General features: G+C 38.4%; 1 protein-coding gene across 10 annotated transcripts in view; it reads left to right on the top strand.

The window, feature by feature from the left end:
* CaMKII (Calcium/calmodulin-dependent protein kinase II) overlaps positions 1-26,633 on the top strand; it is a 3,892,153-nt gene that overhangs the window by 364,239 nt on the left and 3,501,281 nt on the right. For 8 of the 10 annotated variants that reach the window (XM_067758430.1, XM_067758431.1, XM_067758435.1 and 5 more), the window contains one exon: positions 12,793-13,045. The exons of the other annotated variants lie outside the window; for them this stretch is intronic. In XM_067758430.1, the coding sequence (XP_067614531.1) occupies positions 12,981-13,045 (65 nt within the window). In that variant the 5' untranslated portion in view covers positions 12,793-12,980. The remainder of the gene's footprint in view (positions 1-12,792; positions 13,046-26,633) is intronic. 10 annotated transcript variants of the gene reach the window in all.

Raw genomic sequence — 26,633 nt, 5'->3', positions numbered from 1 at the left:
TCCAAAATGATCCCGAAATAGTCCGGAATTGACCCAGATGGGATCCCGCACAGATCCAGAAATGATCCCGGAAGGGTGCAAAAACTATCCCGGAAAAGTAACAAAAAATCCCGAAATGGCTCCTACGGCATCCCGGACGGATCCAGAAATGATCTCGGAAGGGTCCCCAAACGATCCCAAAATGGTCCCGAAATGACCCTGATGGATCCGGCAAACCATCAAGAAATTATGCCGAAAGGTTCCCAAAATGATCCCGAAATAATACAGAAAAAGTCACGAAACGACCCCTAGAGGATCCCCAAATAATCCCGTATTAGCCCCTAAAAGGTCCCGAAATAACCCCGACGGGATCCCGGACAAATCCCGAAAACCATCCAGAAATGATGCCGGAAGGAATTCCAAATGATTCCGTAAAAGTCCCGCATTGATTCCGATGGGATCGCGAACGGATACCGAAAATCATCCAGAAGTGATGCCGGAAAGGTCCTCAAATGATCACCTAATAGTCCCGAAATGACCCTTAAGGGGTCATGGACGGATCCCATAAACCATCCAGAAATGATCCCGATATAGTCCAGAAGAAGACCCGAAATGACCCTGACGGGATCACGAACGCACCCCTAAATGACCCTGACGGGATCCCGGACAGATCCCGAAATCCATCCAGAAATGATCTTGGGAGGGACCCCAAATGATCCCGAAAAAGTCCCGCAATGATTCCGAGGGGATCCTGATCGGATACCGAAAACCATCCAGAAGTGATGCTGAAAAGGTCCTCAAATGAAAGGGTCGGACGGATCCGAACGGATCCCGACAACTATCTAGAAATGATGCCGAAAGGGCCCGCAAATGATCCCGTATTAGTCGAGAAAAAATCCCGAAATGACCCCGACGGGATGCCGGACGAATCCCAAAAACCATCCAGAAATGATGCCGGAAAGGACACCAAATGATCCCGAAAAAGTTCCGCAATAATTCCGACGGGATCCTGAACGGATACCGAAAACCATCCAGAAGTGATGCCGAAATGGTCCTCAAATGATCACCTAATAGTCCCGAAATGACCCTTAAGGGGTCATGGACGGATCCCATAAACCATCCAAAATGATCCCGAAATAGTCCGGAAATGACCCAGATGGGATCCCGCACAGATCCAGAAATGATCCCGGAAGGGTCCAAAAACTATCCCGGAAAAGTAACAAAAAATCCCGAAATGGCTCCTACGGCATCCCGGACGGATCCAGAAATGATCTCGGAAGGGTCCCCAAATGATCCCAAAATGGTCCCGAAATGACCCTGATGGATCCGGCAAACCTTCAAGAAATTATGCCGGAAGGGTCCCCAAATGATCCCGAAATAAAACAGAAAAAGTCACGAAACGACCCCTAGAGGATCCCCAAATGATCCCGTATTAGCCCCGAAAAAGTCCCAAAATGACCCTGACGGGATCCCGAAAGGATTCCGAAAACAATACAGAAATGATGCCGGAAAGGTCCTCAAATGATCCCCTAATAGTCCCGAAATGACCGTGACGGGATCCCGACAACTATCCAGAAATGATGCCGAAAGGGTCCGCAAATGATCCCGTATTAGTCGAAAAAAAGTCCCGAAAGGACCACGACGGGATCCCGGATGATGCCGGATGAGCCCCAAAATGATCCCGAAAAAGTCCCCAAATGACCCCGACGAGATCCCGGACGGATCCCGAAAACCATCCAGAAATGATGCCGGAAGAGCCCCCAAATGATCCCGAAAAAGTCCCCAAATGACTCCGACGATATCCCGGACGGATCCCGAAAACCATTTAGAAATGATGCCGGAAGAGCCCCCAAATGATCCCGAAAAAGTCCCCCGACGAGATCCCGCACGGATCCCGAAAACCATCCAGAAATGATGCCGGAAGGGTCCCCAAATGATCGCGAAATAGTCCCGAAATGATTCCGGAATAGTCCCGAAAATGTTTCAAAATAACCCCGACGGGATCCCGGACGGATCCCGTAAACTATACAGAAATGATCCCGGAAGGGTCCCAAAATGATCCCGAAATAGTCCCGAAAAAGTCCCGAAATTACCCCGGCGTAATCCCGGACCGATCCCGAAACCATCCAGAAATGATCCCGGAAGGGTCTCGATATGACCCTTACGGGATTACAAATAAGGTGAAGCTAATTTTAAGACCATGTTAATAAGGCAGCAGACGCATTGGAGAGAATAAAAAGTTACATAGAAACATACAGGTAAAGCTAATAAAAGCGTGCTAATAAAAACAATTGATGTAGGGCGGATGGCGGGAGTAGAGGAGGGGACCACTGATCGTTCCTCCAAAATTGTCTAGATCTCGTTCTGTATGTACCAGATACCAAAAACTATTGATTTAGGAGAAAATTTAGATTGAGTTATAACAATTTATGGATTTTACACCAGAGGGGGAGATAAAGGGGGGCGGGCAGAGGGTGTCACTGCTTACTTTGGAAGCCCTCGACTTATTTGACCCCTTGAGTCTGTGATATTGGTGAAGGCCAGTATACGTAAAGTTATAATGTGTAAAAATTATGAAAAATAATTTCTCGAAGGGGTCATGGGACCCCCACCCCTCTTTCCATGTTCGAAAAAAACTTCGCTAGTAGACTACTGTCTGTGTCCCAAATTTCATCAAAATCCGTGTAGCCATTCTGGCGTGATTCAGTCGCAAAGACGAAAAAATATAATAATTAAATTATAACTGTTCCTAGAGGGCGGGGACCACGCCCCTTTTGAAAAATATATAGCTAGTAGATCCTTCTAGACTATTGGCTATATGTGTGCAAAATTTCATCCAAATCGGTCCAGCCGTTCTTGCGTGATTGAGTCACAAAGACAAACGTCTGGACAAACATCCAAACATCTTCACATCCAAACTTTGCCATTTATAATATATATTAGATATTAGATTAGATATTAGACTAGCCTTTACCCGCGGCCCCGTCCGCAAGGAGAAAATAAAATATATCGGCTATTCACGTTAGCCTGCTTATCAAGCTATCTGTTTAAAAATTATTTTTGTCAATGTATTTTACTCAGGGTTTGAATTGCTTACTGGCTTGGCTTTACAAGCAATGATTTTTTTGTCGGTTTGGAATTTTTGTAAACAGCTTACATTTGTTTTTAAAAATTTTTCAGCAACAGAGAAAAGCAAAGCAAACATTTTTTTTTTTTTTTTTTTCATTTTACTTCAGATATTACTTGAATGGATGCGAGCTGTCGTAGTCAGCAGAAAAAAAAACTTGAATATTATACTGTGCTTTGAAACTATAAGTAATTCATGATCAACTATTTTTAAGTAAACATTTTTCAGTTTTTTTCACAGCCGAAATTCTGGTTTTGAATTACTTGCTGAAAATAAGTAAAAGTAAATTTTGTTTACTATTTCAGCAGAACTATTTGATTTTCAAAGGGACATACAAATTTACATAAAAATTGTACGATGTATTGATCGTAATAGCCTTCATCTACGAGTAGGTATTTCTTGTTTTTATGTTGTTTTAACCCCCGACACACATATATACGCATGCTTCTGCTGAAAAAAAAAAGACAAATACGTACGTACAAAATCTGCACCTCCACCGGTAGCTTGGTATATGTACTGGAGTCACTCGGGGTTTTTTCCGAGACCAAAGCATGGCATTTCAATGTAGCATGGCTCAATTTCTCTCGGATCGTTCAAAATTTGTCACACAATGAGTAGCTCCTTGTGGAGAGACTGTTCTCCGTTCGGTCCTAGAGAATAGCACTGCTCCATCTACCGAAGAAATACATATCTCATACGTCTGGACAAACATCCAAACATCCAAACATCTTCACATCCAAACTTTGCCATTTATAATATATATTAGATTAGATATTGGACTAGCCTTTACCCGCGGCCCCGTCCGCAAGGAGAAAATAAAATATATCGGCTATTCACGTTAGCCTGCTTATCAAGCTATCTGTTTAAAAATTATTTTTGTCAATGTATTTTATTCAGGGTTTGAATTGCTTACTGGAAAATAGTAAAATTTACAAATTTTTGGCTTTACAAGCAATGATTTTTTTGTCGGTTTGGAATTTTTGTAAACAGCTTACATTTGTTTTTAAAAATTTTTCAGCAACAGAGAAAAGCAAAGCAAACATTTTTTTTTTTTTTCATTTTACTTCAGATATTACTTGAATGGATGCGAGCTGTCGTAGTCAGCAGAAAAAAAACTTGAATATTTTACTGTGCTTTGAAACTATAAGTAATTCATGATCAACTATTTTTAAGTAAACATTTTTCAGTTTTTTTCACAGCCGAAATTCTGGTTTTGAATTACTTGCTGAAAATAAGTAAAAGTAAATTTTGTTTACTATTTCAGCAGAACTATTTGATTTTCAAAGGGACATACAAATTTACATAAAAATTGTACGATGTATTGATCGTAATAGCCTTCATACACGAGTAGGTATTTCTTGTTTTTATGTTGTTTTAACCCCCGACACACATATATACGCATGCTTCTACTGAAAAAAAAAGACAAATACGAACGTACAAAATCTGCACCTCCACCGGTAGCTTGGTATATGTACTGGAGTCACTCAAGGTTTTTTCCGAGACCAAGTGTAGGGCACGTTTACTTGAAGAGTACAATAGAGTTTTTGCGAATTAAAAAAATACATTTTGTTTTTAAGTTAAATTAATTGATATGACAGGGGTGAAGGAATTACTATTCATAGAACAAAGGAGTGAAACTACAATTAGCTAAAACCAAGGAGAATTTTTTAGATGAAAATGATGTTGCTTTTTGTGTATTTAGTTGGTTAAAATATTATAAAAAGTATAATTATAGTTATTACAGTTCATTACAGGATTCATTTAAAAAAACCAAAAATACATAGAACGAAAAAGTTGTGTTAGATTTTAAAGATAAAACATAACGAATTTTAATTACGAATAATTTGCTGCGAATCCATGGCCATAAAAGCTCATAATTTAAAGAGGCATGTGTGCTGAACTACCGGTTTCGAAGAGTCCTTAAATAAGCTCGGAAGGGCCCACAATATTCCCGAAATGATCCCGATGGGATCCCGGACAAATCCCAAAAACCATCCAGATATGATCCTTTAGGGGTCTTCAAATGATCCCGAAACGACCCTGACGGAATACCAGACGGATCCCGAAAACTATCAAAAAATGATGCCGGAAGGGTTCCAAAATGATCCCGAAATAGTCCCGAGAAAGTTCCGAAATGACCCTAACGGAATACAGGACGTATCCCGAAAACCATCCAGAAATGATGCCGGAATGGTCACAAAATGACTCCGAAAAGTCCCGAAATTACCCTGACGGGGTCCCGAAAACCATACAGTAAAGGTCCCGGCAGGGTCACGAGAAGATCCAAAATAGTCCCCACAACAGTCCCGAAGTGACCCTGACATGATCCCAGACTGATCTCGAAAACCATGCAGAAATGATGCCGGAAGAACCACAAGTGATTCCGAAAAAGTGCCGAAATAACCCTGACGAGATCCCGAAAGCCACCCGGAAATGATACAGGAAGGATCCCGGAATAGTGCCAAAAATGTTCCGAAATGACCCTGAACGGGATCCCGGACGGATCCTGAAATGATCTCATAAGGATCCCCAAATGATCTTTAAATAGTCCAGAAAAGGTTACGAAATTACCCCGACGGGATTCCGTAAACCATCCAAAAGGGATCCTTGAAGGATCCCTAAATGACCCGCAATACTCCCGAAAAAGTCCCGCAATAACCCCGACGTGATCCCGGACGGATCCCGAAAATTATCCAGAAATGATGCCGGAATGGTCTCAAAATGATCCCGAAATAACCCCAAATTGGCCCCGATGGGATAAAGTCTCGTAATAATCACGGAAATCATCAAGAATTTATCTCTCAAAGGTACGCAAATGATCCCGAAACCCATCAAGAAATGATGCCGGAAGGGTCCCCAAATTATCCCGACTTAGTCCCGAAATGACCCGGACGGATCCGAAGACTATCCAGAAATGATTACGTGAGGGTCCCAAAATGATCCCGATATAGTCCCGAAATGACCCTGACGGGTAACTAGACCGATCCCGAAAATCATCCAAAAATTATCCCGGAAGAGTCCCCAAATGATCCCGAAATATCCCTGACGGGATCCCGAAAACCATCCAGAAATGATCCCGGAAGGATCCCCAAATGACCCCGGAATACTCCCATAATAGTACCGAAATAACCGCGACGGGATCCAGGACGGATCCCGTAAGTGTTCCAAAATGATCCCGAAATAGTCCCGAAAAAGTTCCGAAATTACCCTGACGGGTACCCGGACGGATCCCAAAAATCATCCAGAAATTATACCGGAAGAGTCCCAAAATGATATGGAAATAATCCCGAAATAACGCCGGCGGGATCCCGAAAACCGTTCAGAAATGATTCCGGAAGGATCCCCAAATTACCCCGGAATACTCCCGAAAAAGTCCCGAAATAATCCCGATGGGACACCGGACGGATCCCGAAATCCATCCAGAAATGATCCCGTAAAAGTCCCGAAATAACCCTGACACATTCCAGAAAAAGTGTCGAAATTACCCCGACGGGATGCCGGACGGATCCCCAAATCTACCCAGAAATGATCCCGGAAGGGTCCCAAAAATATAACGAAATAGTCCCGATATGACCCAGTCGGATCCCGAAAACTATTCAGAATTGATCTCTGAAGGGTACGCAAATGATCCCGAAATAGTCCATAAATATTTCCGAAATTAACCCCGACGGGATGCCGGACGGATCCCGAAACCCGTCCAGAAATGATGACGGAAGGGTCCCCAAATGATACCAAAATAGTTCCGAAATTATCCCGGAAGGATCGCCAAATGATCCCGGAATAGTCCCGAAAAAGTCACAAAATAACCCCGACGGGATCCCGGACGGATCCCGAAAAATATACAGAAATGATCTCGGAAGTGTCCCTAAATGATCCCGAAACAGTCCCGAAATGACCCCGACGAGATCCCAGACGGATACCGAAAACCATCCAGAAATGATCCCGGAAGGGTCTCGATATGACCCTGACGGGATTACAAATAAGGTGAAACTAATTAATAATAAAAGCATGTTAATAAGGCAGCAGGCGCGTTGAAGCGAATGAAGAGATACAAACAAACATACCGGTAAAGCTAATAAAAACGTGCTAATAAAAACACTTGATGGAGGGAGGATGGCGGGAGGAGGCGGAGAGCACCACCGATCGTTTTTCTAAAACTGTTTAGATCTCGATCTGTATGAGCCAGATGCCAATTTTTTTGATTTAGGAGAACATTTATATTGAGTTATAAAAATTTATAGATTTGCACCAGAGGTTGTGGGGGGAAGGGGTGAGGAGCCGGAGGGTGACACTGCTCACTTTGTAAGCCCTCGACTTATTTGACCTATTGAGTTTGTAATATTGGTGAAGGCAGTAAACGTAAATTTATAATGTGTAAAAATTATTAAAAAGTAATTGTTCAAAGGGTCGTGAGACCCCCACCCCCCTTTCCATTTTCAAAAAAATTTCGCCAATAGACTGTTTTCTATCTGTTTCCCAAATTTCATCAAGATCCGTGAAGACGTTCTGGCGTGATTCAGTCACAAAAATGAAAAAATACAATAATTAAATTATAGCTGTTCCTAGGGGGCGGGGACCTCCCCGCTTTTTAATAAAATATAGCTAGTAGATCCTTACAGACTATTGGCTATATGTGTGCCAAATTTCATCCAAATCCGTCCAGCCGTTCTTGCGTGATTGAGGCACAAAGACAAACGTCTGGACATACAAACATCCAAACATCTAAACATCCAAACATTCCCATTTATAATATATTGTCACGGATATTAGCATCACTAAGCTATACCATCACTAAGGCGATGCTAAGGCCATGGTAAGCGGTATTTACGTCAATAATCAAATCATGTATACACACATATAAGCAGCCGTGAGATGTCACACACAGATGCATTTACATATACGCCTATGTGTGTGCGAGAGACTGTAAACTACAAACTCACATACATCTGAGAGACGATGAAAAGTAGAAAATTGTAAACAAGTAGAAACTATATGAGAACTATAAACACTCGAAATAGTTGGTAAGTTCTGGAAATAGAAGAGCCTAGATGTATGCAGCGTAAACTATAGAAGTGGCGCAAGCGAGTAAAAAGTAATTCAGTTTGAGTTGAGCTATCAATCAGTTATTGATTAAGCACGCGATCTGGCGGCCAATAGTAGAGTTTCATTTGAGTTATCAATCAGTTTGGTTATTAAGCCAGCGAGTAGCAAAGTATAAGTGTTATTGTGAAGTACTTTAATAAAGGCCATTTTTCCATTGTTCAATATTGGAGTTATTTATTCAACAGTTTAGTGATTCGAACTTAGCGGAGGATTGCAAATAAGAGGATTTGCAAGTAAATTCGTTACAATTGGTGTCAGAAGAGGAATTGTTGAATAAATTCTAGAGGACAACAAGGACATGGGTAGTGAGTTGAAGATCCCGCAACTGAAGAAGGAGTTGGAGAACCGTGGATTGAATACAACCGGCATTAAACTCGAACTTCAGGCACGACTACGAGAGGCAATGGAATTAGAAGGAATTGACGTGGAAGAGTATGTCTTTCATCTTTATGGCGATGAGACAACAAAATTGGAGCAGAAAAATGAAACACCGCAGACAATGGCGAACACAGACTTGAACATGATATTGGCTGCAATATCGGCACAAATGTCCGAAATGTCATCACAAATATCCACCAACATGTCATCTCAACTAGAAGAACAGAAAACGCATATGTCATCACAGATGGAATCACAAGAAACGCGTATGTCAGAAATGTCGACACAGATTACATCGAAGATGGAAGCACAAGAGGCACGGATATCCGAAATGTCGGCTCAAATTTCAGCACAGATATCATCGCAGATCTCTGCTCAACTGGAAGATCAAGAAGGACGTATTTCCTCGAAGTTGGAGGCGCAAGATACAAAAATTTTACAGTTTGAAGAAAAAATCCAGGCCGAGGTGGATGCTTTGAGAGGACGTATCGAGCAGTTGCAACTAAATCGCCCAGCAGTTTCAACTAGTAATCCAAAGGTAAAAACACCATCCTTTGACGGTTCTGTTCCTTTCCAGGTCTTTAAGCTACAGTTTGAGAAGACCGCAGCAGTGAACCAATGGAATGCTGAAGATAAAGTTGCAGCTCTGTTCGTGGCACTGAAAGGGCCTGCCGCGGAAATCTTACAGACCATCCCAGAGTACGAGCGGAACCACTACGAAACATTGATGAGCGATTTAGAGAGACGTTACGGAAGCGAGCATAGGAAACAGATATTCCAAATTGAGTTGCAAAACCGCTACCAAAAAGCAAATGAGACATTGCAGGAGTTTGCTTCATATATTGAAAGATTGGCTCATCTTGCAAATGCGGACGCACCCGTGGAATACACTGAAAGGGTAAAAATCCAGAGCTTCACAAATGGCATACGAGATGTGGAAAGGAAGCGGGCTACATATGCCAATCCAAAGCTAACGTTCGCAGAAACGGTGTCACAAGCCCTGATTCAGGAAACAGCGTCACTTCTGTGTAAGCCAGTTTTCAAAGCACGCCGTGTGGAAGTAGAAAGGCCAGAGTGGGTAGACGCAATATTGAAGGCGCTGAAAGGATCGCAAAAGCGGAGTGAAAAAGTTATCAAATGCTTCAAATGCGGGAAGTTCGGTCACATTGCACGTCATAGCGATCTTGGCCTTAATAGTTCCAACAATGTGGGTGGGCGTAAACGCAAAACTGGAGGAGATGAGCAAGAGCGAGTAAGAGGTAGAGAGCTAGATCCAGCTATTGAATGCCCTGTGATATCTGTGTCGCAAATTGGTAGAAAATCGAGCAGTCTTACCGTCAGAGGGAATGTTGATGGCAAAGAACGAATACTGACTCTAGATACGGGCGCATCTCATTCCTTGATCCGATCTGACTTGGTCAACAGGAGAGTCAAACCGTTACCTGGAGCAAAGTTGCGTACGGTCACTGGCGAGTATAACCAAGTTCAGGGAGAAGTGATATGTGAAGTATTGATTGGGAAGGTCTGGTTCTTCACAAATTTGTTGTGGCGGAGATTGTTGATGAAGTTATATTGGGAGTGGATTTCTTGGTTGACCATGACATCAAGATCGATATGCAGAGAAGGGTGATGCGTTATGAGAACCAAGATGTGCCACTTAACTTTAGTTTGGAAAAAGGGTTCAGCAGTAATCGGGTACTGGTGGAGAAGACTCGACGAAGGCCACGAAATTCAAAGGTAAAGATTGATGGAATAAATGGGCCAAACAAATCAAAACCGAAGGTACCTGTGAGAGAAACACTGGCATTGAAAGCCCTAACGGGCGTACTAAAACGAAGAAAGAATGCAAGGGTGGTTTCAAGCCAAGGCTCACAACTGTTGTGAAGCGTCGGAACGATACTGATTATGCAAAGCAAATCCGTCCAGCGCAAGCTCTGCGAAGTAGTTCTTCATTGGCCGAGCAACAGAGTGCGAGGAAACGATCCAGGATAATGTGTAGTAAGATGAAACACAGGTACGACAAGGAAAATAATTCGGAAGTTTTCCGGGAGGGAGATTTGGTACTGTTATACAACCCTCACCGGCGGAAAGGTGTTCCATCCAAATTTCGGTGCAGTTGGGAAGGCCCGTACAAGGTTGTGAAGAAGATCAGTGATATCATCTACCGCATACAAAGCATTGAGAAACCACGGAGTAGAAGAGTGGTACATTTGGCGATGCTAGCAGCGTTTAGATCGAGAGATTTGTCTGATCGGGACGATCAGACTTAGGTGGAGGGCAGTGTCACGGATATTAGCATCACTAAGCTATACCATCACTAAGGCGATGCTAACGCCATGGTAACCGGTATTTACGTCAATAATCAAATCATGTATACACACATATAATCAGCCGAGAGATGTCACACACAGATGCATTTACTTATACGCCTATGTGTGTGCGAGAGACTGTAAACTTCAAACTCACATACATCTGAGAGACGATGAAAAGTAGAAAATTGTAAATAAAATAAAATAAATGTAAGGCGCGATAACCTCCGAAGAGATCTAAGGTCGAGCTTCTCTTCCAATTTGCGTCGTGCTCCTCTTGATTTTCCCTACAAAATGGCCGGACGGGACCTACATGATTTTTTATGCCGACTCCGAACGGCATCTGCAAGGCAGATGAGTTTTCACTGAGAGCATTTCATGGCAGAAATACACCCGGAGCGCTTGCCAAACACTGCCGAGGGGCGACCCCGCGTAGAAAAATTTTCTTCCAATTGAAAAACCTTATTTCTAAAATTTTTGATGTTGCTTTGCCCGGGGTTTGAACCCAGGGCATCCGGTGTGGTAGGCGGAGCACGCTAACATCACACCACGGTGGCCGCCAAAAAATTGTAAACAAGTAGAAACTATATGAGAACTATAAACACGCGAAATAGTTGGTAAGTTCTGGAAATAGAAGAGCCTAGATGTATGCAGCGTAAACTATAAAAGTGGCGCAAGCGAGTAAAAAGTAATTCAGTTTGAGTTGAGGTATCAATCAGTTATTGATTAAGCACGCGATCTGGCGGCCAATAGTAGAGTTTCATTTGAGTTATCAATCAGTTTGGTTATTAAGCCAGCGAGTAGCAAAGTATAAGTGTTATTGTGAAATACTTTAATAAAGGCCATTTTTCCATTGTTCAATATTGGAGTTATTTATTCAACAGTTTAGTGATTCGAACTTAGCGGAGGATTGAAAATAAGAAGATTGCAAGTAAATTCGTTACAATATATTAGATATGTTAAATTAGTTATTAGATTAGATAAGAAATAGATCGATAATTCACCCGTTCTCCTACTCGTTCTTCCTCGCTGCGATGGTTTTATTACTCTACCTGTAAACAGAGGCATTTGTCATAATGTACCTTCTGCAAAAAAAGAAATTAGCTTCTGCAAAAAAAAGAAATTAACTTCTGCCCCTCCCCACAAACAATAAGCTAGTCACGCAAGTACCCCTATACCAAATCTACTCAATCTTTAGCAAATCACAGCATAAATAAGAATTATTACAATAGGTCGAGCGCCAATAGAGAAGGTCCTGCTCCCCTTTCTGGAAAGAAAAGTTTCTCAAATAATAAGCTAGTCACAGAAGTACCCCTACACCAAATTTAAAGCAATACGCACCATACACTATTTATTTAGAATAGGTCGGCCCTCCGTCCACTTCCACCAAATTGTGAATCTAAAGCATAATCGAGCCCCCCGAACGCACACACAAAATTTCATCAAAATCGGTCCAGTCGTTTAGTAGGAGTTCAGTGACAAACACACTTACGGAAGAAATTAATATATAAGATAGCTCGGATAGAGAAACAGTAAATTTTTAGGTCGAAGCATCCTACATGTAAAAAAAATAAATACTTGGCGTAGTTTACTTTGTTTCGTCCTTTTTTTGATTTTTCCTACGAATTGGCGGCAGATGAATTTTCACTGATAGCTTTTCATGGCAGAAATACACTCGGAGTGTTTGCCAATCCATTGGCATGGGGTGACCCCGCTTAGAAAAATTTTTTTTTAGTTTGATGTTGCGTTGCCCGTTACCAGTACACCTCGGCGCCCGATACTTGTAACATTTGAAATTAATGTCATTAGAATTAGTAAAATCTCCATTATTAACAATTAAAGATTTATGTTACAGTAATAATGAAGCTTTATGCAAAATTTTTTTTATTATTTCAGGCGCTTAGTAACATCATCGGAAATCGAACAGAAAAGTTAAAGGAATATCATAATCATAATCCTCTCAATATTTTGTAGTCGCTTCCTGGTGTTACTCTGGGGCTATATAAAATATAAAGAAAAGTCATTATTGCTGGAAACCAGTTAGTTTTACTGCCGAAATAGATTTTCTTAAGTGTGCTATCGCGATGGCTGCACCTGCAGCCTGTACGCGCTTTTCCGATAATTACGAAATCAAGGAAGAACTTGGGAAGTAAGTAAAATGTCTTTATCAAGACAATAAAAAAGGTTTAGTGTTTGTTCCATAACAAACATGCACAATTTTTAATAGCAGATAGAGAAGTAAGTACAGAATTAAAGAATCATATACCCGCTTTGATAAAGCTATTCACAAAGTCTTGTATTGTCTTATGAGGTATTTTTTTAAAAGACTAACATTTTAAGCGCCACATCGTATTTAAATATATCTGTAATAAACAGTGGCGTAGTGTGGGGGCCATCTCGCCCCGGGCGCTACTCACAGGGGGGCGCAAAATGGTCTGCAAAGCAGAACTTCTTGGATAATTTGTATTTTTATTATCACTGATTTCTGGAAACAATTTTCTATACTAAAAAATGCATGTATATTTCCGGAACACTTGTCACAGGTTGTGGAGTAATTGAGAGCATATTTCTATTTTTCTCACGTTCAACGTTACGATGGGAATTATAAAAAAAAAAATCTGAAACACGATGGAGCGCCAGTGTAGTGTCAGATTGGGTCACTGCATTAAATTGGAGTAAAGCTGGCAACTCCCTCTCAAATAAATAAAAAAAATGCAACCCTTATATTAACACTTGGCATCACTGAAAATTTTGGACCGTTTGGAGTCGAACCCGATTGGTTGAATCTCCCGTTATTCGATTGCCATTGTACCGGTATGCGCAAAAGTGCATTCCGACAAGGTTGCTGCTGAAAGCGCAGTTGAGTTTAGTTTGAACTGGGCCGGCCGCCGCGCTACACGTGCAAGTAAAAAATAAAAAAAGAAACGGGAACGGAGTTTGTTAATAAGAAGTAAAATACTTATTTCTGTGAACATAAAAGACATAGTTAAATAAAAGAACTAAAGAAAAGTTATAAAGACTAAAATATTTGATGTATATTGGAACGATTTTCCGTCATCCCTTGTCGAATTGGGTTTTGAGACAAACCGGTTTCGGCGTTGTGCTATCATCAGTGTCGATTTTTGTTCTCTGAACGTTCTTGAAATCGAAAATCGACACTGGTGATGGCACAACGCCGAAACCGGTTTGTCTCAAAACCAAATTTGACAAGGGATGACGGAAAATCGTTCCAATATACATCATTTATCCACCCTGTCGGAAAATCAACAAAACAAGATAAGTCACTTAAATATTTGTTAAACAAAAGAAATCAAAGTGTTAAGACTGAAATGTAAATAACCTAAATTAGCAGTTATAATACTAAACTAAATTGTTGAGAGCTTAAACATACATAAAAACTAAATGTGTAAGAATTCATAAACAGTTTATAAATAAAAGAGTTTAAATACCACTAAAAATAAAAGAAATTAAAGAGGTGAGCTCGTGTTGTATGTGCGTGCGGCTAATCGCCCAAAAATGTGCGGCAGTAAAATGCCCAATTTATATGGCGACCGCGGGCCGAAGGTTGAATTCTTTATAAGAAAATAGAATTATTTTGAAATTTTCATTTAAATTGAATTACAATTATAATAAATAAAAATTAAGAAAATGTACACATTGAGCGGTAATAATTATATAATTTTCATAATTATATAATTTTCATGTCACATAATTATATCATTTCAAAGAATTAAATTCCTCAAAGAAATTATAACGTAAAATTTGATACTTATTATGGGATAAGTGCCCCAGTGTAACCATGTGTATTGGCAATTACGGTAACTCGCTCCACACTTATGAATCACAAAAAAGTTCACCGTAGTTTTACCTACAATACTCATTTAGCAATAGAGCCATATATGTAATACTTCTATATCGCTACTACTGAACTCTGCAGCCTGTCAAACATTACAGTACAGATATACAACGAGAGAAGGAAACAAAATCTCAAGGCTGTCGTTTAATTTTTGTAAAAAGGGGCTTAGATATATGTATACTTCAACAAGCCGTCATGCCTCAATCAATATTGTACATTAGGCTATTCGGCTATTTTTATTGTTTTAAGAACTCCGCAGAATAGCATTACCGATTTGTGCTGAGTGTGCAGATATACGTATGTAAATGAGCCCTTAGCCGTTTTTGAAAAACGGACGAAAAAGAGTATGTTAGAAAAAAATTTACAAATTTGATATTATTTCAACACCAATAGCAGCCAGCCCAGTACCTACTCATATTTTGTTTACTTCATCAAAAATTTACTTCATTAAAAACTCAAAATAAGTAAAATTTTGAAAACGTTTATATATCGTTTGTTCAAGCTAATTCACTTTAAATTATTTTTAAAAACGTTTAAAGAAATGCTTGATGGGATGTATGTATAAGTATATTATTATGCATTTATATTTGAATTTTTTTCATTTCAAAAATATGAATTCTTCCCCTCGTTTTTTTTTTTTTTACTATTTATGTAAATAATGTACTTTGTATGGCTGCAGCCCATGCTTAAATAAAAAATACATCAAGCCTTGTATTGTATTTGTTAGCCTTTTTATTGTTTAATCGGCTAAACTGAGATTTTATAACAATGCAGAAGTTGGGTAAAGGGGATAGTGACCCGTTGAACCCCTTTAATACTTTTTTTACACACGCTAATACAATTCACTAACACTAACAAAGCCCGCGCATGCGCAGAACATACATTTGCACAGTTTCAGCAAATAATGATTGACAGAAAATTTGCACATTAGGAAGATAGGAAGGTATTGATATAGAAGTATTATATATATGAATAGAGCCTAAGCATACAACTTCTCATTGATAAAATTCAAGCGACATATTTATATACACATATATAAGAAGGAGCACCACTCATTGATAAAGATCAAGAGACATAATTATATACGTTTAAAAAAATGTCCAAGCACATACCAACGAACCATTATGGTCATTAGGCAAACACATTGTTATAAAATCCACGATAAGATATTAAATGTTAATTATAATTCGCTTTAAATAAAGTTATATTTAATGACATTGTGAATTTCATCAAGGTTTATTATTATGAATTGCTAACCTAGTAAAGTAGGGTCTGAGTAATCGAACCTAGCATTATGGTGTTTTCAATACATAGTTTTTTTTTTGTGTCGGAAACACAAGGTAGGGAGGGCATACCCGGAGTTTACCATCTTGTTCGGAGGAAAATCATACGTTCGTGAGTATTCATAGTATCTGATTTCATACATTAGAGATCTAGTGGTTTTGAATTTTAGTTAGAATGGCTACTAAAAGCACGTAAATTTTTATTGTTGGCGATTTTAATCCAAGTGATGTGACAAAGATTCCATCCCATTCCGACGAGCTTGATCCGAACCAGTACGTGCTGCAGTCGCCTCTCACTTTGTGTAGCATACCATCATTTTTAACGCAACAATATAACAGCCATAAAACTTCACACAAAGCTACATTCGAGCCCAAACATACAACCGAGACCACGCAACACCATACATTTTTTCACAAAACCAACAAGAGGTAACATAAAACACTTTTATACTCACAACACAACAAATTTTGGCAACGGGTTGCATCAGCCGCATTAGCAACATTTTTTTGCCACGTAAAATCGATCGTCGCCAACTTGTTGCTAATCATTTAGTGGCGCAACCACCCACGCATCTAGCAACATAGTTAGAGCACGGCATCATCGGCCACACTCATCAACATTTATTCACTACATAGAAACCCACCACACCACTAATACTATCACCGAAAAATCTGAGAGCGAGAGAAGTTAAGCGTGACTCACTGGGAGCGCGCTCGCCAACTTGAAAATTTTTTTTGCTCACCACTACTTTAATTTATTTTTATTATTTTAGGCCGAACCACCATTATTTTTTTTTGAAAGTTATTTGGAATTTTGAATTTGTTAATTTTTTTATTATTAGTTCTATAATTTAATTCGTATAAGTTTTTCTTTTTATCCTTGATTTTTCTTACCTTAATTTCACAGTTAGCATATTAACAATTTTTGTTGTTATATCGGCCTACTGATTTGTAATATCGCGAGTTAATATCGAGCTCAAGGCCTAACAATAATTATTTTATCATTATTATTGTTATAATATATTTTTTCTTAATTGAAAAAATTTTAAATTAGAATAGAAGAAAGAAAAAATTTTTAGACAACTGCCAAAGCTCGTTGTATAGATCCATTTCGGGAACTGCTAAATTCCTTCATCGGCAACGTTTAGACGCCGCTGCTAAAACCATTCAGCTATCACAGCGGTTTTTTATTTGTCTTCATTATTCCTACTTCAATTCTGGTTCTTGCCAATTGATATTCACAGCACTGCGACATCTGTTACAGAATAGTTGTGAAAATTGGACTTTGTTTATGGCGATGATGCCATAGTGTCATATTTTATTGACACTTTTTTCCCCGTGCTCTGGGATGTATTAACAATTTTTGTTGTTATATCGGCCTACTGATTTGTAATATCGCGAGTTAATATCGAGCTCAAGGCCTAACAATAATTATTTTATCATTATTATTGTTATAATATATTTTTTCTTAATTGAAAAAATTTTAAATTAGAATAGAAGAAAGAAAAAATTTTAGACAACTGCCAAAGCTCGTTGTATAGATCCATTTCGGGAACTGCTAAATTCCTTCATCGGCAACGTTTAGGCGCCGCTGCTATAACCATTCAGCTATCACAGCGGTTTTTTGTTTGTCTTCATTATTCCTACTTCAATTCTGGTTCTTGCCAATTGATATTCACAGTACTGCGACATCTGTTACAGAATAGTTGTGAAAATTGGACTTTGTTTATGGCGATGATGCCATAGTGTCATATTTTATTGACACTTTTTTCCCCGTGCTCTGGGATGTATTAACAATTTTTGTTGTTATATCGGCCTACTGATTTGTAATATCGCGAGTTAATATCGAGCTCAAGGCCTAACAATAATTATTTTATCATTATTATTGTTATAATATATTTTTTCTTAATTGAAAAAATTTTAAAATAGAATAGAAGAAAGAAAAAATTTTAGACAACTGCCAAAGCTCGTTGTATAGATCCATTTCGGGAACTGCTAAATTCCTTCATCGGCAACGTTTAGGCGCCGCTGCTATAATCATTCAGCTATCACAGCGGTTTTTTGTTTGTCTTCATTATTCCTACTTCAATTCTGGTTCTTGCCAATTGATATTCACAGCACTGCGACATCTGTTACAGAATAGTTGTGAAAATTGGACTTTGTTTACGGCGATGATGCCATAGTGTCATATTTTATTGACACTTTTTGATTTTTGGTAACATAGGTAAATCATGTCTGGCTAAAAGCTTCAAGTTGTTGCTGCAAGTGTTGCCCTTGTGGTAACTGATGGTAAGTTGAGGTAATTGAGTAAGTAATGGAAGGGACGTAAAGACTTAGAGACGGACATTAGTCAGGATGAAATTCGGGAAGCGGACCCATAGTAGAGTTCGATGGCTGGTCACATCTTTTGAACATGAGGGGTGGGATGGCTCCACCTGACTCGGACAGGTTTTCACCCGCTTTACTATATTTCTTTTTCTTCCTTTGTTTTAATTATTTCCACAGGCATGAACCTAAATTTTGCTATGCAACTGTTGGGAAAGGAGAAGTGGCAAGAACCGCGCCTCAAAGCCGACAAGCCTCAGCTCGGCTACTACCATGCCATTCCGCCACTCCTCCTCTCCCGTACCAGGCAGTTACATAACAATGGCGCCCAACGGTATAGCCCACTAGTAATTGTAATTTTTGCCATATTTCTTTTTGCGTAGTCTATTTTTCGCACATTTCCAACTTTTATAAATTTTTTTCTTAAAGTTCTTTTCTACATACTATTGTCAGCTTGTTATCCTGTTTGTTTCCTTAATTTTCCTTCTCTCGGATAGATTTATTGTCACGAGGGCAATCGCGGGTTGTTAACGAAATCCTGTTTTTGCAAAAGTGCGCACTTTTCAAAGTAATGACATTTCCACTTTAACATTTTTATACTCAGTTGAGCAGAGCTCACAGAGTATATTAACTTTGATTGGATAACGGTTGGTTGTACAGGTATAAAGGAATCGAGATAGATATAGACTTCCATATATCAAAATCATCAGTATCGAAAAAAAATTCGAATGAGCCATGTCCGTCCGTCCGTCCGTCCGTCCGTCCGTCCGTCTGTCCGTTAACACGATAACTTGAGTAAGCTTTGAGTTATCTTGATGAAATTTGGTACGTAGGTTCCTGGACACTCATCTCAGATCGCTATTTAAAATGAACGATATCGGACAATAATCCGGCCCACTTTTTCGATATCGAAAATTTCGAAAAATCGAAAAAGTGCGATAATTCATTACCAAATACGGATTAAGCGATGAAACTTGGTAAGTTAGTTGAACTTATGACGCAGAATAGAAAAATGGTAAAATTTTGGACAATGGGCGTGGCACAGCCCGCTTTTAAAAGAAGGTAATTTAGAAGTTTTGCAAGCTGTTATTTGGCAGTCGTTGAAGATATCATGATGAAATTTGGCAGGAACGTTACTACTATTACTATATGTATGCTTAATAAAAATTAGCAAAATCGGCGAACGACCACGCCCACTTTTAAAAAAAAATTTTTTTAAATTCAAATTTTAAAAGAAAAGTTAATATCTTTACAGTATATAAGTAAATTATGCCAACATTCAACCCCAGTAATGATATGGTGCAACAAAATACAAAAATAAAAGAAAATTTCAAAATGGGCGTGGCTCCGCCCTTTTTCATTTAATTTGTCTAGGATACTTTTAATGCCATAAGTCGAACAAAAATTTACCATTCCTTGTGAAATTAGGTAGAGGCTTAGATTCTAGGACGATAACTGTTTTCTGTGAAAAAGGGCGAAATCGGTTGAAGCCGCGCCCAGTTTTTATACACAGTCGACCGTATGTCCTTCCGCTCGGCCCTTCACACGATAACTTGAGCTAAAATTGATATATCTTTATTAAACTCAGTTCACGTACTTATCTGAACTCACTTTGTATTAGTGTAAAAAATGGCCGAAATCCGACTATGACCACGCCCACTTTTTCGATATCGAAAATTACGAAAAATTAAAAAAATGCCATAATTATATACCAAATACGAAAAAAGGGATGAAACATGGTAATTGTATTGGTCTATTGACGCAAAATATAACTTTAGAAAAAAACTTGGTAAAATGGGTGTGACACTTACCATATTAAGTAGAAGAAAATGAAAAAGTTTTGCAGGGCGAAATCAAAAGCCCTTGGGATCTTGGAAGGAATACTGTTCGTGGTATTACATATATAAATAAATTAGCGGTACCCGACAGATGAAGTTCTGGATCACCCTGGTCCACATTTTGGTCGATATCTCGAAAACGCCTTCACATGTACAACTAAGGGCACTCCCTTTTAAAACCCTCATTAATACCTTTAATTTGATACCCATATCGTACAAACACATTCTAGAGTCACCCCTGGTCCACGTTTATGGCGATATCTCGAAAAGGCGTCCACATATAGAACTAAGGCCCACTCCTTTTTAAAATACTCATTAACACCTTTCATTTGATACCCATATCGTACAAAAAAATTCTAGAGTCACCCCTGGCCCACCTTTATGGCGATATCTCGAAAAGGCATCCACCTATGGAACTAAGGCCCACTCCCTTTTAAAATACTCATTAACACCTTTCATTTGATACCCATATCGTACAAACAAATTCTAGAGTCACCCCTGGTCCACCTTTATGGCGATATCTCGAAAAGGCGCCCACCTATAGAACTAAGGCCCACGCTCTTTTAAAATACTCATTAACACCTTTCATTTGAAACCCATATCGTACAAAAGAATTCTAGAGTCACCCCTGGTCCACCTTTATGGCGATATCTCGAAAAGGCGTCCACCTATAGAACTAAGGCCCACGCCATTTTTAAATACTCATTAACACCTTTCGTTTGATACCCATATTGTACAAACGCATTCTAGAGTCACCCCTGGTCCACGTTTATGGCGATATCCCCAAAAGGCGTCCACCCATAGAACTAAGGCCCACTCCCTTTTAAAACACTTATTAACACCTTTCGTTTGATACCCATATTGTACAAACGCATTCTAGAGTCAACCCTGGTCCACTTTTATAATGATATTCCGAAAAGGCGTCCACCTATAGAACTAAGGCCCATTCCCTTTTAAAATACTCATCAACACCTTTCATTTGATACCCATATAGTACAACCAAATTCTAGAGTCACCCCTGGTCCACCTTTATGGCGATATCTCGAAAAGGCGTCCACATATAGAACTAAGGCCCACTCCTTTTTAAAATACTCATTAACACCTTTCATTTGATACCCATATCGTACAAAAGAATTCTAGAGTTACCCCTGGCCCACCTTTATGGCGATATCTCGAAAAGGCATCCACCTATGGAACTAAGGCCCACTCCCTTTTAAAATACTCATTAACACCTTTCATTTGATACCCATATCGTACAAACAAATTCTAGAGTCACCCCTGGTCCACCTTTATGGCGATATCTCGAAAAGGCGTCCGCATATAGAACTAAGGCCCACGCCCTCTTAAAATACTCATTAATACCTTTCGTTTGACACCTATAGTGTACAAACGCATTCTAGAGTCACCCCTGGTCCCCTTTATGGCGATATCACGAAACGGCGTCCACCTATGGAAATAAGGATCACTTCCTTTTAAAATACTCATTAACACCTTTCATTTGATACACATATCATACAAACACATTCCAGGGTTACCCTCGGTTCATTTTCCTACATGGTTATTTTCCCTTATGTTGCCACCATAGCTCTCAACTGAGAATGGAATGCTCGGTTACACCCGAACTTAACCTTCCTTACTTGTTTATACTACATTTAAATACAACACTGTGTACACATAATTTTTTATTTTATTACTCCACCCATATGGACATACATATGTATGTATGTACACATGTTCATTGACGAATTGCTGGAGCTAGAAATACCGTTATACATCGTAGACTAAAAGTCATTGTAGGTGAAAGTACCTCACAGTTTTATAAACTCGTATAAAATTTACAAAAGGAGCTTATTTATGCGAAAACTCAAATACAAAGAAGGGAAAATGGAGAAATAATAAGAAAGAAAAGAAACATAATTAAAAAAAAAACAAGCAACTACGAAGAGTTATTAAAAAAGAAATGAATTAAATCAACCAAGTTATTTGAAGAGAGTTGCAAAAAATATTTCAATTTACTAGACTAAAATATTTACATACGTACACACATACATATATAAAAACATATTACGAATAAAGTTTATTTGATTTCTAAAATCGCTGTGTATGAATTTGAATACTTTCGCTGCGTCTGTCGGTTCATTTCGTTGTTTAGAAAGTTTATCTAAAGGGTAAGTACACTAAAAGCAGAATTTTTCAGACCGGATTTAGCAAAAGCAGAATTTTGGAAAACCAGGGTTTTGGAAAAGCAAAATTTTAGAAAACCGGGATTTTACCTATGCAGGATTTTTTAACATTTTGCAGGATTTTGCGAGGTAGAATTTTCTAAAACAGGCAAACGTTACGCTCCCGGCAATCGCTTATTGTCAGTAAAAAGCGATATGTGCCTGAGTGACAAAGCAGTGGGGGGAGTGCTACCGGTGATTTCTGAGTTCCTTTTAAGAACTTCAAAGTTTTTAAAAGTGGTATCAGAAGTCATCGGCGGTACTTCAGACGGTGTTTACTTATTTGTTTTGTTGCAAGCAACGTCAGCTGCCATGCGGATGGTTCAGCACCGTACGTATGTGAGGTTTTGGGTAAGCTTGCAGGGGGTAGATAATTTGAAAGGGTGTGAGGTTCCATTTCGGAACCTCTGAAAAATTGATGTGCGCTTTGCATCGCGCAATGCACTCCACCCCAACACCAATTGTCACACACACAGTATTTTACTTTAGGTCTTTATTTATGTTGGTTTTATTCATTTAACAACTGTTCTATAATTTGTTTTCACTTAGTTTAGTTTTTAAGATTATATTAATTATTTTAGTTTTTTAAATAACTTTACTTCTTCTTTTTTGTGTGTGCGTTGCCAAGTCCAAATTTTTTAATAATGATGGCCGTGAAACATGAAAATGACGGAGCTCGTCATTTTCATGTTTCACCCCACACATGTATCGTATTCTTTCTGTCTTACAGCCTTACGATGGCTGAATACTTATTTATATATATTTCCCTATTCTTCTTAGCATTCACAAAGATATGTCAGTAATGAAAGTTATAGTGTTGCCATATGTGTCAGTGAAAAGATGACTTGGGTCATTTTACCATTACATCTTCCTTTTTGGGGAAAAGAAGAATTGACAAAGTGATCAGTTTTGTCAGTTCTTCTTTTGCATAATCTAAACAGGATTGTTGCGAATGAACGAATATATTCACATTAGGGTGTTCCTCCCCCTTTGAGATCGTTCGTTCGGAGGAATTCTGTGACTTTATAAATAATTCTGTGACTATTTAAGTATTTTGAATTTTTGTTTGTGCAATATTTACATTTTATATACTCAACTTAAGGTTTTTTGTGTTAATGTGTTACATGTAGAATATGTTTTTGTTTGTAGCTTAGTAAATACAATTTTTTCGATAATAGGCTAAGCTTTTGTTAAAGGTTTTTTTTTTGCTTGTACTATAATTTTGATATGCTATATTTTTCATTTGAATGCACAAATATTTGTGCTATTTTTTTCTTTTTTCAACAGTTTTTGAGCCTTCGTGGCTGCTTAAACGCTATGACTAAAAAAAAATTTTTTTTTGTATTTATTTTTTTTTTCAATCAAATTTAAGGTTTATTAAAAGTATTGAAGTAGTGTTAATTTATTTTACTAAGGCGGTTTTTATGTACCACTTTTTCTTTGTTTTTAATTTCATCGAAAATAGTTACATTAGGTTCGTTAATTTTAGTTATTGTAAACGGACCTTGATATCATCGGCCTAAACACTCGCGCTGTTAGTTCTGCTTACTCCAAACTGGAAAAAGGAGCGGTAAAGATGGGTTTGATGGTGAATGAGGGCAAAACGAAGTACCTGCTGTCATCGAGCAAAGAGTCAGCGCATACGCGCCTTGGCAACCACGCTACTGTTGGCAGCCATAATTTCGAAATAGTAAAAGACTTCGTTTATTTGGGAACCAGCATCAACACTAGCAACAACATCAGCACTGAAATCCAGCGAAGAATCAATCTTGCCAATAAATGCTACTTTGGTAGGCAATTTAAAGGTAAAGTCCTCTCTCGGCGAACGAAAATCATACTACAAGTCACTTATCTTACCCGTCCTGCTAGCGAATGAATGATGATGTTCCGGCCAAGAAAGTGTTTATATCGGAACCCGCCTATGGAAGCAGAGGTAGATGGCGGCCCCCACTCCGTTGGAAGGTCCAGGTGGAAAACGATTTAAACTCCCTTCGTGTGACCAATTGGCGCCGGTTGGCGGAGCGAAGGAGCAACTGGCGCGCCTTGTTGGACGGCCATAACCGTTTAGACGGTTAAGCGCCAATTAAGTAAGTAAGTAAACGGACCTTGATAAATATTTTCGTGTTTATGATGTGGTTCTTTCTGTAAAAGTACTTTACCTCCGATTTTTACAACTAAAAGACGTGCCGTTTTATCGTACAGGTTTTGAGTTTGTAACTTATTTTTATTTCTGTTGTGCCATTTTGTGCGTTTTCTACATCCTAAACTTAACTTCTTTGGCATAGTTTTCGACATTATCATTATTTTTCCGAAAAGTACATTTAAAAACAAATTTAAAAAAAAAAAGATCCCAAACGGTCAATTTTTGAAAAAGTCATAGCATTTTGAAAGCAAAGACGGTGTTTTTTTAAAAATTCATAACTTTTTTTGAGTTGGATGAAAAAATTTGAAAAACTTCTGAAAAACGTCTTTCGTAAGCTAGAAAAAGAAGAAAAACTTTCAGCCAATTCTAAGGGGGTCGGGTTCAAAATTGGTCGAAACGGGATGGAATACCCCATATACAAATGTAAGTAATATAGTAATATACCTAAATGCTGCTTCCGAGGTTTTCCCAGAGGTTCCAGACTTAGTCGCTGCTGCTTCTTCTGCTGCGATATTGGTGCTGCTGCTGCTACTGCGCTGCCAGTATTAATGCGCTGCTGGTGTTGTTGCTGCTGCTGCATATATGTATATGGCGTAGTTTGGTGCCGTTATGTGAGTAGAGGAATGTCGTTGTTAATTTCGATGCTTGGTGGTACAGTATTTGTATCGTAGATTTAGTTCGAACATTTTACTATTATTTCTATGTATATATTTGTAAGTATTTCGTTAGCCAATTTTATTACCTCTGTATTTTGTTATAATTTCGAAGATTTTTTGTTAGAATTTTTTGTTATTTCCGTTTTATTAAAAATTTTAAAATGTATTTCGTTTTTTGTTACATAGTTAAAAATATATGTTAGAAATCTTCCTATTACTTCCGTTTTTGTTATTTAAATTTTAAGATATTTTATTAGAAAATTTATTACTTCTGTATTTGTTAAGTTGAAATTATTTTGTTGGGAATCTTATTTAATGCTTTAAGATTTTCTTATTCACTATACCACCATTTCTTTCACTCTAATCACCGTCGCTGCCAAATTTAAAATGACCGAGGCTCCAGCGTCACGGTCGCCATGTGAGGTTCCATTTCGGAACCTCTGAAAAATTGATGTGCGCTTTGCATCGCGCAACGCACTCCACCCCAACACCAATTGTCACACACACAGTATTTTAGTTTAGTTTAGTTCTTTATTTATGTTGGTTTTATTAATTTAAAAACTGTTCTATAATTTGTTTTCACTTAGTTTATTTTGTAAGATTATATTAATTATTTTAGTTTTTAAATAACTTTACTTCTTCCTTTTTTGTGTGTGCGTCGCCAAGTCCAAATTTTTTAATAATGATGACCGTGAAACATGAAAATGACGAAGCTCGTCATTCTCATGTTTCACCCCACACATGTATCGTATTCTTTCTGTCTTACAGCCTTACGATGGCTGAAACTTACTTATATATATTTTCCTATTCTTCTTAGCATTCACAATGATATGTCAGTAATGAAAGTTATAGTGTTGCCATATGTGTCAGTGAAAAGATGACTTGGGTCATTTTACCATTACAAGGGTAAGGGGGAATTGTGGCAACCACGTCTTGAGCTGGTTCTTAAGACGCTTTAGTGCCACGTTTCACAACTAAGAGGGGATTAGATGACATTGACCTTGGACAGAGTGCATCAATATTTTACTCAACTTACCCACAGAGTCCATCAGGCGAGGACAACACCAGAATGCATCAACAGTAAACACATTAGAAGAAGATAAACTTTTGAAATTTTCATTTTTTTTTAATAAGAGTAAAGTTTTTAGAAACTTATTTGAATAGACTTTTGTTTTTCTATTTTTAGTTGTAGGAATTTTTCTCTAATCAGACAGGTTTATTATTATTTTTAAGTTTTTTTTCCTTTTTTTAATTTTTTTACAATTTAATATTATTACTTTTTAGGTCATTTTGAAACACACACGTATTCCAGGAAATACTTTTCTGAATTTTTATATATTTCCCTGGTTTTATTGCTACTTTTTGAGGTTTTATCTACAACAATTGTTTTTTAGAGTTTCTCTAGCGTTTTGAA

Source organism: Eurosta solidaginis, chromosome X (assembly GCF_040869045.1).
Source record: "Eurosta solidaginis isolate ZX-2024a chromosome X, ASM4086904v1, whole genome shotgun sequence".
Lineage (NCBI taxonomy): Eukaryota > Metazoa > Arthropoda > Insecta > Diptera > Tephritidae > Eurosta > Eurosta solidaginis.
Note: the sequence above shows the minus strand (reverse complement) of the source record. Positions and strands in the feature narration are given on the sequence as shown.